We start from the raw sequence: 14,970 nt of genomic DNA, 5'->3' as shown, positions 1-14,970 counted from the left end.
AAGGACTGATGCTAAATCTGAAACTCTAATATTTTGGCCACCTCATGCGACGAGTCGACTCACTGGAAAAGAGTCTGATGCTGGGGAGGACTGGGCGCGGGAGGAGACGGGGACGACAGAGAATGAGATGGACTGGATGGCATCACCGACTCGATGGACATGAGTTTGAGTGAACTCCAGGAGTTGGTGATGGACAGGGAGGCCTGGCGTGCTGTGGTTCATGGGGTCACTAAGAGTTGGACATGACTAAGCGACTGAACTGAACTGAACTGAACTGAATGGAACCTAATACTACAATTAGAAGGAAGACTATTAATCTGAATTGTCAAAAAGAAGGCATTCCCACTTCATACAATTTGAGAGAGATTTCACTCTAAAGATAAAAAAACAATAGAAGAGGGCATACTATGAAAACAATAAATATCAGATGAAGTAGAATTTAGAACAAGAAATTTTATTAAAAAAGAAGGCCGTTTTATAATGATAAAGGCAATTATTTTACCAGAGGATATAAAAATCTTAAATGTGTTTTCACCTAATAATTCAGAAATACATAAGCTCCAAGATACATAAATTAACACTTGCAGAACTAAAAAGAAAAAATAATCCACAAGATACATAAAGTAACACTTGTAGATCTAAAAAGAAAAAAATAATCCACAACTCTACTTGAAGATACAATACTAACACCTCTCTCTCAGCAGTTGATACTAAAAATAGATAAAATATTTAGAACATTGCAATCAAGAATAAAATTACATATTCTTTTCAATGCGCCCAGAACATTCACCAAGATAGACCTTGTGCAGGACCACAGAGCACATCTCAACCAATTTTAAAAATTGAAATTACAAAGTATATTCTTTATCAGTGATGTTAAGTAGAAATGAATAACAGAAAGATACTAGGAAAATCTTCAAGTTAATATACTTCTAAATAAGCCTGAGTCAAATAATAAATTCCTAGGGAAATTAGAACATATGTTAAACTAAATTATATTGAACACATAAACTTCTAGGATACAGATAAATCAGCAGTTATAAGGAAATTTATGGCTTTAGTGCTTTATTTAAAAAAAAAAAAAAGGCAGCTGAGTGTTGTAGGATTCTCCTTTGTGGTTGGCCCACACTCATGCCTTGGGGGTGTACTATCCTCTGTTCACCAAATAAAGTTCTGAGGTGTAATCAATTTGTAAAAAAAAAAAATCAGTGCTGTAGACTTTTAAAATCCAAATTAACAAAAGGAATAATAATATAGATATGAATAGAATTAAAAAGAATAGAAAACTGTCAAAAATAGAGAAAAACAATATAAAGTCTGCTCTGGTGCCCAGAGTTGTCTCCAGAGTAGTTCTTTTTTCTCTTCCTGGTAAGGGTGAAGGAGACACCATGAAGAGACTCTTAAGTCCTGTTTTTAAATAGAAAAGGAGAAGGCAGAGATTTGAATGCCTTCAACTGAAAGCAATCCTTATGCTAAAGTGGCATATTTGAACGTGGCATATTCTGGCCTCTTCAGACAGAAGCAGTAACACTAGAAACACTGTGAATTAATTATCTCCTTTATGCTCTTTATTAATTCTATTTTATTTTATTTTTTTATTAATTCTATTTTAAAGTTTTTGGAGAAAGACAAAATATAATTGTGTTATGTTTTCAATTAAACAACCATCAAGAATTTATTAAATTCTTATAAATCTGGCAGGTCTGAGTGTGTGCTAAGTTGCTTCAGTCATGTCCAACTCTTTGCAACCCAGTGGACTGTTGCCTGCCAGGCTCCTCTGTCCATGGGATTTCCCAGGCAAGAATACTGGAGTGGGTTGCCCTTTTCCTCCTCCAGGGGATCTTCCCAACCTCAGTATAGAACCTGTGTCTTATGTCTCCTGTGTTGGCAGGTGGGTTCTTTACCACTAGGGACACCTGGGAAGCCGGAGGTAGGTTTAAAAAATCAACTAAGAAGTGTGCTAGATGTGTGCCTAGAGAGTTGGAAGACAAGGCCATATTTACTCTGCATATTTTTAGAAACACTAAGAAAATGAAAATTAGTTGATACAATAAAGGAGGCCTAAGAAACTCAATAACCTCAATAGATCAATAACCTCAGATATGCAGATGACACCACCCTTATGGCAGAAAGTGAAGAGAAACTAAAAAGCCTCTTGATGAAAGTGAAAGAGGAGAGTGAAAAGGTTGGCTTCAAGTTCAACATTCAGAAAACTAAGATCATGGCATCTGGTCCCATCACTTCATGGGAAATAGACGGGGAAACAGTGGAAACAGTGTCAGACTTTATTTTTTGGGCTCCAAAATCACTGCAGATGCTGATGGCAGCCATGAAATTAAAAGACACTTACTCCTTGGAAGGAAAGTTATGACCAACCTTGATAGTATATTAAAAAGCAGAGACATTACTTTGCCAACAAAGGTCCATCTAGTCAAAGCTATGGTTTTTCCAGTGGTCATGTATGGATGTGAGAGTTGGACTGTGAAGAAAGCTGAGCACTGAAGAATTGATGTTTTTGAACTGTGGTGTTGGAGAAGACTCTTGAGAGTCCTTTGGACTGCAAGGAGATCCAACCAATCCATTCTAAAGGAGATCAGTCCTGGTGTTCATTGGAAGGACTGATGCTAAAGCTGAAACTCCAGTACTTTGGCCACCTCATGTGAATGGGTGACTCAGTGGAAAAGACTCTGATGCTGGGAGGGATTGGGGGCAGGAGGAGAAGGGGATGACAGAGAATGAGATGGCTGGATGGCATCACCGACTCGATGGACGTGAGTCTGAGTGAACTCCGGGAGTTGGTGATGGACAGGGAGGCCTGGTGTGCTGAGATTAATGGGGTTGCAAAGAGTCAGACAGGACTGAGCGACTGAACTGAAACAAACTGAAAGTTTTTAGAAGAGGTGGGAGGAACATGATGAGATAATTATTTAAAGCTACCTTTTGCAATTGTATGTCTATCTCTATTTTTATGTTTACTCATTCTTAAAATTGCTCAAATGTTGTTAATTCCTTGTTTCCAAGGTGATCAAACACCACATTTTCAGCATCATCCTAGGATTTTTTTTTTTTTAATATGAGCTTTTTCCTATTTAATCTATTATTCTGGAAAAAAAAAAATCCGTCTGTCCAGAGAATATATGTTTATCTCTCCTCATTTTTTCTCTCTCTGTTTTATTTTTTCGATTTTTTTTTTTCTCATTTTGTAAATCTGGTCACCATAGGAAAGACAGCAGTCCTTCACTTCAGGGAAAGTCTATTTTAAGTACTAGCTACTGGGGGGTAGATGGAGGTTGGAGACTTTAATCCTTCATCTCCTCCTTTTCTCTAACAATGTTAGCCATCAGTCAGTCAGCAGGAAAGTAGAAGAGGAGCTTTCAGAAAGAAAACATTCCCTGTAGAAAGTAGTGAGTGGCCCATTGTGATGTTGAACAAAAGTAGTTCTCCTAGAATTGTTTTTCTAGGAAACTTGTTATGCCACTTTGACTTTATTCAGTAAATATATAAATAGAATTAGAAAAGAAAGAAGAGATAAAAAAAAGAAGAGATAAACTTTTCTTTGATCCCTCATAATTAATTTTTTCTTGTTGATATTAACTACAACTAATTAATATCAATTACTGCTTTTGTTGATATTTCATAATTTGAAACCAAGGCACTTAGTGTTAATTTTGATAAGTGATTTTTATAGTTACTGTGTTTATTTTGGACATGCTCATCTACTATTAATACTTTAAGATATTAAGTGAGAGGAATGGAATGTTTTAAAGACTAAGAAACCTCACATTTTACCTCAGCATCACCCTAGAAGAGAAAGTTGTTTTCCCCTGAACAACTGTTAATTTTTTTTTTTTTCCATTTAGCTAGTATTTTCCAAGTTCCTATAGCACAGTTGGGGTTTCCCTGGTAGCTCAGATAGTAAAGAATCTGCCTGCAACACAGCGAATCCCGGTTCAGTCCCCGTGTCAGGAAGACCTCTGGAGAAGGGACTAGCAATCCACTCCAGTATTCTTGCCTGGGAAACCCTTGGACAGAGGAGCCTGGTGGGCTACAGTCCATGGAGCCACAAAGACTCAGACACGACTGAGCAACTAACACACACATAGCACAGTTGGCATTAATTGCTCTTTTTTTTTTCCATCTTTTTTTGAGGTTAGAGTGAAGAGGCTGAAGACTGGAAGTTATTTTTATCTCAGCATAAATGGGCTGTCAGTCAGTTCAGTTCAGTTCAGTCGCTCAGTCATGTCCGACTCTCCGCGATCCCATGAATCACAGCAAGCCAAGCCTCCCTGTCCATCACCAACTCCCGGAGTTCACTCAAACCCATGTCCACAGAGTCGGTGATGCCATCCAGCCATCTCATTCTCCGTCGTCCCCTTCTCCTCCCGCCCCCAACCTTTCCCAGCATCAGAGTCTTTTCCAGTGAGTCAGCTCGTCGCATGAGGTGGCCAAAGTATTGCAGTTTCAGCTTTAGCATCAGTCCCTCCAATGAACATCCAGGATTGATCTCCTTTAGAATAGACTGGTTGGATCTCCTTGCAGTATAAGGGACTCTCAAGAGTCTTCTCCAACACCACAGTTCAAAAGCATCGATTCTTTGGCGATCAGCTTTCTTCACAGTCCAACTCTCACATCCATACATGACCACGGGAAAAACCATTGCCTTGACTAGACAGACCTTGGTTGGCAAAGTAATGTCTCTGCTTTTTAATATACTATCAAGGTTGGTCATAATTTTCCTTCCAAGGAGCAAGCGTCTTTTAATTTCATGGCTGCAATCAGCATCTGCAGTGATTTTGGAGCCCCCAAAAATAAATCTGACACTGTTTCCACTGTTTTTCCATCTATTTCCCATGAAGTGATGGGACCAGATGCCATGATCTTTGTTTTCTGAATGTTGAGCTTCAAGCCAACCATTTCACTCTCCTCTTTCACTTTCATCAAGAGGCTTTTGAGTTCCTCTTCACTTTCTGCCATAAGGGTGGTGTCATCTGCATAGCTGAGGTTATTGATATTTCTCCCAGCAATCTTGATTCCAGCTTGTGCTTCTTCCAGCCCAGCGTTCCTCATGATGTACTCTGCATATAAGTTAAATAAGCAAGGTGACAATATACAACCTTTACGTACACCTTTTCCTATTTGGAACCAGTCTGTTGTTCCATGTCCAGTTCTAACTGTTGCTTCCTGACCTGCATACAGGTTTCTCAAGAGGCAGGTCAGGTGGTCTGGGATTCCCATCTCTTTCTGTACTTTTTAGTATTATTGGAGCTGTTTTAGGTTGCTCTTTGTCATGGAGATGAAGCTTCTATTTTCAGGACTGGTCATTGCTGTGCATTTTGAGGAAATAATATTATGTCCAAACTGAAGCTATTTAAGCATTTTCATTACATTTTAAAAAGATGACAGATAAATCATTCTGTCACCATGGTGTTTCTATTTACACCAAGGGTTTTAGCTATAGATGTTTTTTCTAGCTTTATTGTAGATTTTTAACGTGCCCTAAAATTCTCAAATTGATTAATTCACTGTTCTATGCAGTATCAGACAGTTAGCAGGCATATTCTGTTGCTTTAATACTTTTCTCTAGGTTCCTCTTGGGAGAGTTTTGCCAAAGATTATGGAATAATAGGTTATAATATGTAGATTAGTTAAATGTGTGTGTGTGTATGCCCTTCAGATGATACTTAGATGGCTGTCACAGCTAATATTCCTACTATATGTAGAATCCTGTGGATGAGGGATAGTGTGCTAACAAGGGTATATCATTTAAAAACTTTCTCGCATTTAAGCCAGGATTTCATGGGATTCTCATAAAAAGTACATAAATCACGGTACACTGTGATTACAAGCTTATATTTAGTATTTTGTTACTAGATCTTCCACAGTCTGAAATAGTGTTGTTCTCAGCAGCAGATTAGACTGCTTTGTAATATCACTTCTACCTGACTTTCAGCTTGGCATCTTCATATGTCTATTTTTATATGAGTCATTGTATGTCTTAATTATGTGAAGCAACTTATAAACCATAAGTAGCTGTTAAGCAACCTGGGTGTGTGTGTATATGTGTGTATTAGCATATAATTTATATAGTTCCTTGGCTTCTTTCTTTAATAACACTGTAGTGGAAAGATCATTAAAATGATAATATTCTCCTTGCTATTAATTACAGCTTATCTTGTTTCCTTGTTAATAGATGCTTCTTACTACTGAAGGAGATAGTTACTTTCTTTGTTTTCAATCAGTATTAATTCTCTTAAGAGTCTGTATGCAATTGTATTAAATAAAGTGATAGAGAAATAAACATTTAGTTATAGTAGTATTAAAAAATAATTTTGTCTTCCAGTCAATCCTAATACAATTAGGCCTTAATTTTCTTGACCAACATTATTTTATGTCACATATATAGAGAGGCACATATGTAGGATTACAGTTTCAAGTATTTGAATGAATTGCATGTTAATGGAGGGTTAGGAATATGAGGATGAAAAATTATGGTGATAAAGGAGTGCCATTATTGATTGGGCTCCTCCAATGGCTTAGAAGGTAAAGAATTTGCCTGCAATATAGGAGATACAGGAGACACAGGTTCAATTCCTGGGTCAGGAAGCTCCTCTGAAGAAGAAGATGGCAACTAACTCCAGTAATCTTGCCTGAAAAAGAAGCTCACGGACAGAGGAGCCTGGTGGGCTACAGTTCAAAGGGTCATAGAGTTGGACAGGACTAAGCAACTAAGTACGCACACATGACAAGGGGCAGTGAACATATGTGAACATGGAAATAGGATGGCTATGTTTTAGGAAGATCATAGCAGATATAGAAAGGATGGATTAGAGGAAAGGAAGAATTCATTTGTAGGGGGTTAAAAATCTCAAAGCCAGGCTTCAGCAATATCTGAACCGTGAATTCCCAGATGTTCAAGCAGGTTTTAGAAAAGGCAGAGGCACCAGAGATCAAATTGCCAACATCCGCTGGATCATGGAGAAAGCAAGAGAGTTCCAGATAAACATCTATTTCTGCTTCATTGACTATGCCAAAGCCTTTGACTGTGTGGATGACAATAAACTGTGGAAAATTCTGAAAGAGATGGGAATCCCAGACCACCTGACCTGCCTCTTGAGAAACCTGTATGCAGGTCAGGAAGCAACAGTCAGAACTGTACATGGAACAACAGACTGGTTCCAAATAGGAAAAGGAGTACGTCAATGCTGTATATTGTCACCTTGCTTATTTAACTTATATGCAGAGTACATCATGAGGAACGCTGGGCTGGAAGAAGCACAAGCTGGAATCAAGATTGCTGGGAGAAATATCAATAACCTCAGATATGCAGATGACACCACCCTTATGGCAGAAAGTGAAGAGGAACTCAAAAGCCTCTTGATGAAAGTGAAAGAGGAGAGTGAAAAGGTTGGCTTGAAGCTCAACATTCAGAAAACGAAGATCATGGCATCTGGTCCCATCACTTCATGGGAAATAGATGGAAAAACAGTGGAAACAGTGTCAGACTTTATTTTTGGGGGCTCCAAAATCACTGCAGATGTTGATTGCAGCCATGAAATTAAAAGACGCTTGCTCCTTGGAAGGAAAGTTATGACCAACCTAGATAGTATATTAAAAAGCAGAGATATTACTTTGCAAACAAAGGTCCGTGTAGTCAAGGCTATAGTTTTTCCCGTGGTCATGTATGGATGTGAGAGTTGGACTGTGAAGAAAGCTGATCGCCGAAGAATCGATGCTTTTGAACTATGGTGTTGGAGAAGACTCTTGTGAGTCCCTTGGACTGCAAGGAGATCCAACCAGTCCATTCTAAAGGAGATCAATCCTGGGTGTTCATTGGAAGGACTGATGCTAAAGCTGAAACTGCAGTACTTTGGCCACCTCATGCGACGAGCTGACTCACTGGAAAAGACTCTGATGCTGGGAAAGGTTGGGGGCGGGAGGAGAAGGGGACGACAGAGAATGAGATGGCTGGATGGCATCACCGACTCTGTGAACATGAGTTTGAGTGAACTCCAGGAGTTGGTGATGGACAGGGAGGCCTGGTGTGCTGTGATTCATGGGGTTGCGGAGAGTTGGACACAACTGAGCGACTGAACTGAAATGAACTGAACTGAACTATCTTGGAAAGACATGACAATGGCCTCACTTAAAGGAAATAGAAAGTTAAGGAGATGGATTTCAATGTTATTGATAGAACTTAGTGACTATTTGGGGAATGGGAGAGGTAAGTAGTAAGGATAAATCCTAAAGTTTCATCTAGGGCAACTGGGTGGATTGTAATATCCAAATCCAGAAAAGATGGGGTAAAATATGTTAGACCAGCACACCCAAACATTAGAAACTCTTGTTTATCATTACCCATTTTTCTCCTGTTGAATGTACTCTTCTCCACCCCTCCCTCTGCTTACCTAGCTATCTTGCTCCTAGAACTCAAAAATATGAGGGTCAGAATCACCCCCAGGAATTCTTGGCTGCAACCAACCAACAATATGTGATAAATAAGGTCTGTATTTTATGCAGATGAGTTTCTCTGGTGATAAGAGTTGTCTCCACTGGTTTTCTTCCTGGTAGGAAGACATTTTTACAAACAAAAATTTCCTGTATAAATGTAAGTTTCCCTTACAAAAGGGGGAATATGTACTCTTATTTTTAGAGAGTAAGGGGGAAGTAAAGAGCTATTCTTGAGTCTGCTCATTCTCAGATGTCTTTTGTTCAAAATAATCCATATTTTAGAGAGCATATTTGAGGGGAACATATCTTATACCTTGCAAGCACATCTACCTAGTTCTTGGAACTATAATCTCAAAATCCACCCTGGTTGCTGAGCCTGGACTTTCCTTCCTATGATAGTTTGCAGGATTGCAAATTTGAGAGGTTCTAAAGGAGGCCTGGCGTGCTGTGATTCATGGGGTCGCGGAGAGTCAGACACGACTGAGCGACTGAACTGAACTGAACTGAACTGAATCCTTTTCTCTCTAGCCTTCTCTCTCCATGGACACCTAGGCTTTTGACCAAGTTGTTCTACTTATGTTCTACAATTTACTGAGAAAATAAGTAACATCTCTATGTAATTATTCCATGTATTGCAACACTTTACATACACAGTTCCATGTTCCATAGCATACAAAGCCAACATTTACAACTTTGAATAACTTCTTCATAATTTTTCTTTCAAATCTTCATATATATCTTCCCTGGAAAATCAGGACTAAATAATCACTTCAGTAACTACACACAAAAAATTTAAACTCTAACATTGGTTTCTTCCAAATCTGTAGTTCCAGGTATGATCTTCAAAACGAGTGACAGAGAATAGCATAACATTTTCTTTTGCTCACTCTCTCTTGGAGTGTTTTAGAATACAATGCTAGACATACGATAAGTGACGTTGTTGGAAGTGTTAGTTTTTTATTATGTCACCTAAGATTGGGGCCAGGAGGAGAAGGGGACGACAGAGAATGATGTGGCTGGATGGCATCACCAACTCGATGGAGGCGAGATTGAGTGAACTCCGGGAGTTGGTGATGGACAGGGAGGCCTGGTGTGCTGTGATTCATGGGGTCACAAAGAGTCGGACACGACTGAGCGACTGAACTGAACTGAACTGAAGTTGTTTTTAAAAATATACACAGTAGTTTTTATAGCAAAGTTTCTATACATAAAGAGCAGTGGTCCCCAACATTTTTGGCACCAGGGACTGATTTTTTGTAAGACGATTCTTCCATGAATGGGGAGGGGGAATGTGAGCAATGGGAGCAGTTGTAAATACAGATGAAGTTTTGTTTGTCATCACCACCCACCTCCTGTGTATGGCCCAGTAATTAACAGGGACTGGGGACCCCTGATATAGAGGACACATTCATTCCAGTAACTTTATCTCAAAGATTCTGAAAATTTTGATAATTTTAATAATTATATTAGTTTCTTTCTCACCATCCAGTGCAGCTGTTTTAACATCAGTCATGCCTTTTGTTTTTGACGCATACGAGTGTTTTAAACTAATGCATGCACTTTTTTTTCTCCTTCATTTACTTCTTTTATCTTTGATTCTCTTTTTCTTTTCAGAAATTTTCCTAAGTGTCCTCATCTCTTTTATCCTTCTAGTTCTTAATTATTTGCTCTTGCAGACAAACCTACCTACTCTCTCATCTCATCTCTTTTCATTTTTGAAATTTAATTTGTCATTTTCCCTCTTAAATATTTTTCATAATTTTCTTTGCTAATCTATATCCTTTTCTTTGAGGTCCTTTATTTCATCTTTTTTAATTTTTAAAATTTATTTATTTTAATTGGAGGCTATTTACTTTACATTAGTGTATTGGTTTTGCCATACATTGACATTTCACCCTTTTTGATGATAGTAATTTGTTCATCTTTACAATACTTGTTGAAGGCATAGTATGTGTTAGGAACTGTGATAGGTGCTAGGAATGTAGTGATGAACACATAAAGGCTCTCTGACATAACACCTTTTAAGGACAGAAATAATTAAGCTGTACATACAATACAATGGGATAAGAGCCATGGTGGAATGAAAAGTTTTGAGCTGTTAAGGGGGATCTGGAAGCACACAGAAGATACCTCAACCAGAATTGGGTTGAAGAAGAATTCCTGCTTGTGGATTAGTTAGGCAAAGAAGAGGAGATGAAGGCAGACTTTTTCTAGGCAGAGGAGGCCCAGGAGCAGAGAGAGAGATAGTGGGTGTACTCAGGGCCCTTTATTAGTATTGAAACTGTTTCAGTGTAACTGGATGTATATTTTTGTTACTTTCTGTATAGCTATAAAAGTTTTGGAGGTTTCTGTTTATTTTTATGTTTTACCTCTGCTCAAAAATAAGACTTCTCTGTTCTACTTTCATAACAACTTCCTGCATGCCATAATTCAGCTGGTAGATAATCGGTACTTTATACCTGTTGTTGACTAAATTTAGGTGCCTGGGGCAGGTATGTTAATACATTTCCATTTTTGTCATAATGAGTGAGATTTGATATATGTGTTTCTTCTCTTATGGGGAAGTCAGAATGTGATGATTATAGTGTTTTATTGTCAAACATTCAATTTCAGGTCACTTTTGGTGAAGTATGAGCTTGGCATATGTGTTACACTGTGTAATTGTATGAGGCAAAGGATTGCTTTATTTTAGAACAAACCACAACCTGTATCTTAAATCAGAGGTTTATGACATGTTGATAAAATGAGCGTTAGAGAGTAAATGGTCAGCTCATTTTACCGATGGAAAAACTGAGACCTGGAGAGATTAATGAAGGAAAGAACTAACTGTGATGAGGATTTGGGTGTGTGTGATGTTTGTTTTTATTTTGGAACTTTTGAGAATAACTATTCTATTTGTTTACCATTTCTGTTGTTTACATAATTTATAAAATCATTTTTCATTACTAAGCTGGCAAACATGATGGATAGATTATTTTTACATTGAAAATTAAAAAAAAAAAAACTAGGAGATGTTTGAGCCTGAGATTTTTTTTTTTAAACTAATCTGACCAAGATGAAAAGTCAAGGAATTCTAGAGGAAGGAAATACAGATTGTTTTTCACTCTAGATGTCTTATGGGAGACAGAGATTAAATAAATTGACTTATTTTTGTCATTTACTTCCTCTCTTGTAAATGAATAAAGATAAATCTCCAGTGTATTGCTCATCTTTGCTAGGGATGGGTGTTTTGTTTGAGGCAGAACAGTTGCACCTAATACTATGTTTCTGTTGAAAAGGCCATGTAAATATCAGTATCCTTTTACCAGTGAGGACCTTGAGGCACTGTAAGATTGGGTGGACTCATTTCTTTAAGGTTTCTCAGTTAATGAGTAACAGCTGATGTCAGAACACAGTGACATCAGAGCTGTGGTTCTGCATTCTTTCCATTCAGAAGGAGAGGGACAAGAGGAGGGTGAAGGGAGGGAAGGAAGAGGGTGTAGGAGGAAAAGGAAGAGGAGAGGAAGGAGGAGGAAAAATGTTGCTTGTTGTGTTTATTATCCACCATTCGCAAAGTTTAGCACAGTCATACTTTACTGCTTTCAATTATATAATTATCTCCTGAAACTGATATTTTGCATTTTTCCCCATTTTACAGTTGAGGAAACTGAGTCTCAAGGAATCTATATTCCTCGTTTATAGTTGCACAGCTGGAACTAGAGCTATTCCAAAGCCTACACGTAACTAATTCCCATGGTGTTCCCTATTTTCCCATATTTTTTTTAATGGACATTGCAAAATTCACTTTAAATTTTACTTTATTTCTATAAGGTAAGCAGATTGGGAACACTAAAAAACAAACAAAACTCTGGCTCTGCTCCATGCCGTGGTGGTAGTACAGACACTCTTTTGGCAGGAAGCATTGATAAGTTTCTGGACTAAAGCGAAAGTAGGGAATTACAAGTTAACACCAAAATTGAAACAAAGCCACGTTTTGTGAAGTGCACACTAATAGCAGTCCATTGGATCAAAGGATATGATCTCACTTCACAGTAAAACAGGTCTTGCAAGCCCAGGTAACTCAGGAAGCAGAATGGTAATTATTCACAGAAGAAAGCAGGTAGTATACTGTTACATTACTACAGGGGAAAGTCAGAAGGTCACCAGGCTTGCAGGGTAACTGACACAGCTGAAACTGCTTGGCTCCCTTTAAACAGAAGTAGTAAAATGGGAGAGAATGAAGCAAGTTTACCTAACACTGCTTTGCAAGGTAAGTGCCAACAGCCTCTGAAATGGTTGCGATCAGATGTGTAAGTGGTGTCGATTACAGACTGTGTGTGTGTGTGTGTGTGTGTGTGTGGTGTGCGTGTGTGCACCCCTGCTGCGTTTCAAGGTGTGCTTTGAGGGTAGGGAAAGAAGCGGGGATTGTTTCCGAAGAAGCAGCTGTCTCGTCCTTTTTTCTCAACTACTCAACCTACACAGAAACACAAATTGGTGGAGTAGGGAAAACCTCATCTTACTTGAGCTATAATGCTAGAGAAATGGTCCAACCTACTTCCAGTCCATTTTCATGTGAAACTTTTCCCAATATTGACAGAATATTGATTTTTGTCCTTGTCTGTGAGATTTTTTTACTTGTAATCAAATTTTACCATCTCTGGGATTTACCAGCCAAGTGTCCTTGTAATTAATATTACCACTTTTTTAAGGTAGAAAACAAGTCTCAGAGGGCAATGTCTGGTTGGGGAGAGTGGTTGGTTTTGTAGGGCTTACTTTATCAGATACCTTTGTCCTTTAAAGGGACTGGCTTTATTGACATTGGCTTGACCAGGCTACTGTGCCTAGGCTTGTTGATAGAAACAAATACAAGTTGCCTCACACTTTCTACTTTTTTGAGTGAGAAAGTTTCTTTAAAAAAAAAAAAATGGGCAGAAGGCATATTTGTTGCCATGATTTCTAGTAGTCTACTCTCTTGTTAATTATTTACCACCTTTACTAGTGACATTTTGATCAAGGTCTTTTTAAAGAAGTCTCCTTGATAATGACGTTTTTATTTCCTTAAATATGTTCTTGTGAAGTTTACCAACAAGAGAATACTCAAACCACTGTTTTCCTTTAAGTGTATGTAACCAAAAACATGACTACATCTGTGAAATGTAACACATCTGAGGATAACAAGACCATCATAGACATGCTTGGTCATAAACATGTATCACCCATTTTTATAGAGTTAAATAATCTTCCAGAATACCTGTTTTCTTCTGTATTTTCATTAATCCTTTCTCTACTTACTTTGCTTAAAAATCCCAGAATTTTATTTCTATTTCTGTGTATTTCTTAAAAAAAAGGAAACACTGTGTAAAATGCTATTAAAAAGTACCTTTAATGTAAAGAGTAATTTAAAAAGTTATTTAGTGCTTTCTATTGAAGAAAAGCAGCAAGGTAAAAGAATCATTCAGTATAACTCTATGAAAAATTTGTGTTTTATGGATAAAATATATGTGATTATAACATATGCCTTAACTGTTTCTGTAATGTTTTTCCATGGGAAAGTATATAGGAAGCATCTAGGTTGTTAGAGTTGTTCATATGATAATAATTTTGTATCAAATGTGTATGACTGTTTGGCAACCCCCAGAATAGTCCATCATAGCCTGTCTTGTACATCATCTGTGTCTGTGTTCAGGATTGAAATAAACTGAGAAGTACCCTGGCAGTTCTCCTGTCCCCTCATCATCCCTCTTTGTGTCAGGATCAGGGATAATATTTGATTATTATTTTAGAGTCCCAGAATGTGCATAGATTGTCTGTTGTTTTGTGTGTTTTTTTTTTTTTGGCCTCTTTTTTCCTGACCCTTTTATATCTGTTACGAGTCTGGTAATACGTTCTATTTGGGAAGGGTGAATTTCTCTTTCTTCTATATATTGATTTTTCCAATTATTTTCAAAATCAATTATTAGCACAAATCAGAAAAACATGCATAAAATTTAAAATAAGAGCTATGGTAAATAATTTGAATGTCATGGTTAGAGTTAGAAAACAGTGTGCCTTGATCCATAAAGCTTCTGTAGCTGGGGAATACTTGTGAGATCAGTTCTATCCTGGGGTATTTTCCTTTGTGCACTCTGCCTAAACTTTTCAATAAGGAATGTATTATCTTCTGATCTTATCTGAGTTGAAATGCATCCTTGGTAGGTCTACAAATAGTTCAGATTTCTCTTCTTGGAGTGTTGAAATGCTTCCATTCCAAACATATTTGCCTTAAGATTTTTCAGTGAACCTGTTAATCAGTGAGAATTAATGAGAAACAAGGTACTTCAGTTAGTTTGAAATTACTTCTGGATCTTGTTTTAATTATAAAGGAAAAAAAAGGAATAATTTTTACCTTTATTTGTATGTGTGAAGGTAAGAGATTTTGCTAAGGTTGTCTAATATCTTATAAAACAAACCAAGATATATCCAGGAGTCTTCATTTATGGATTGCTCTAACAGTATTCTATTTTCTGTGCAATCAATGCAGTTCAGTTCAGTTGCTCAGTCGTG

At 37.7% G+C, this 14,970-nt stretch overlaps 1 protein-coding gene across 4 annotated transcripts in view; it reads left to right on the top strand.

The window, feature by feature from the left end:
* Positions 1–14,970, top strand: part of NAALADL2 (N-acetylated alpha-linked acidic dipeptidase like 2) — a 1,658,577-nt gene that overhangs the window by 446,165 nt on the left and 1,197,442 nt on the right. The window contains exon 1 of one of the 4 annotated variants that reach the window (XM_088839024.1): positions 12,134–12,697. The exons of 2 other annotated variants lie outside the window; for them this stretch is intronic. In XM_088839024.1, coding sequence (XP_088695150.1) covers positions 12,655–12,697 — 43 coding nt within the window. In that variant the 5' untranslated portion in view covers positions 12,134–12,654. Of the gene's footprint in view, positions 1–12,133; positions 12,698–14,970 lie in introns of those variants that run through there. One more of the 4 variants, XM_088839026.1, reaches the window with a different exon arrangement.

This window comes from Moschus berezovskii, chromosome 1 (assembly GCF_049115385.1).
Source record: "Moschus berezovskii isolate FMDL1 chromosome 1, NW_MosBer_1.0, whole genome shotgun sequence".
Taxonomy (NCBI): Eukaryota; Metazoa; Chordata; class Mammalia; order Artiodactyla; family Moschidae; genus Moschus; species Moschus berezovskii.
The sequence above is the reverse complement of the archived record's forward strand: the minus strand, read 5'-3'. Positions and strand labels throughout refer to the sequence as shown.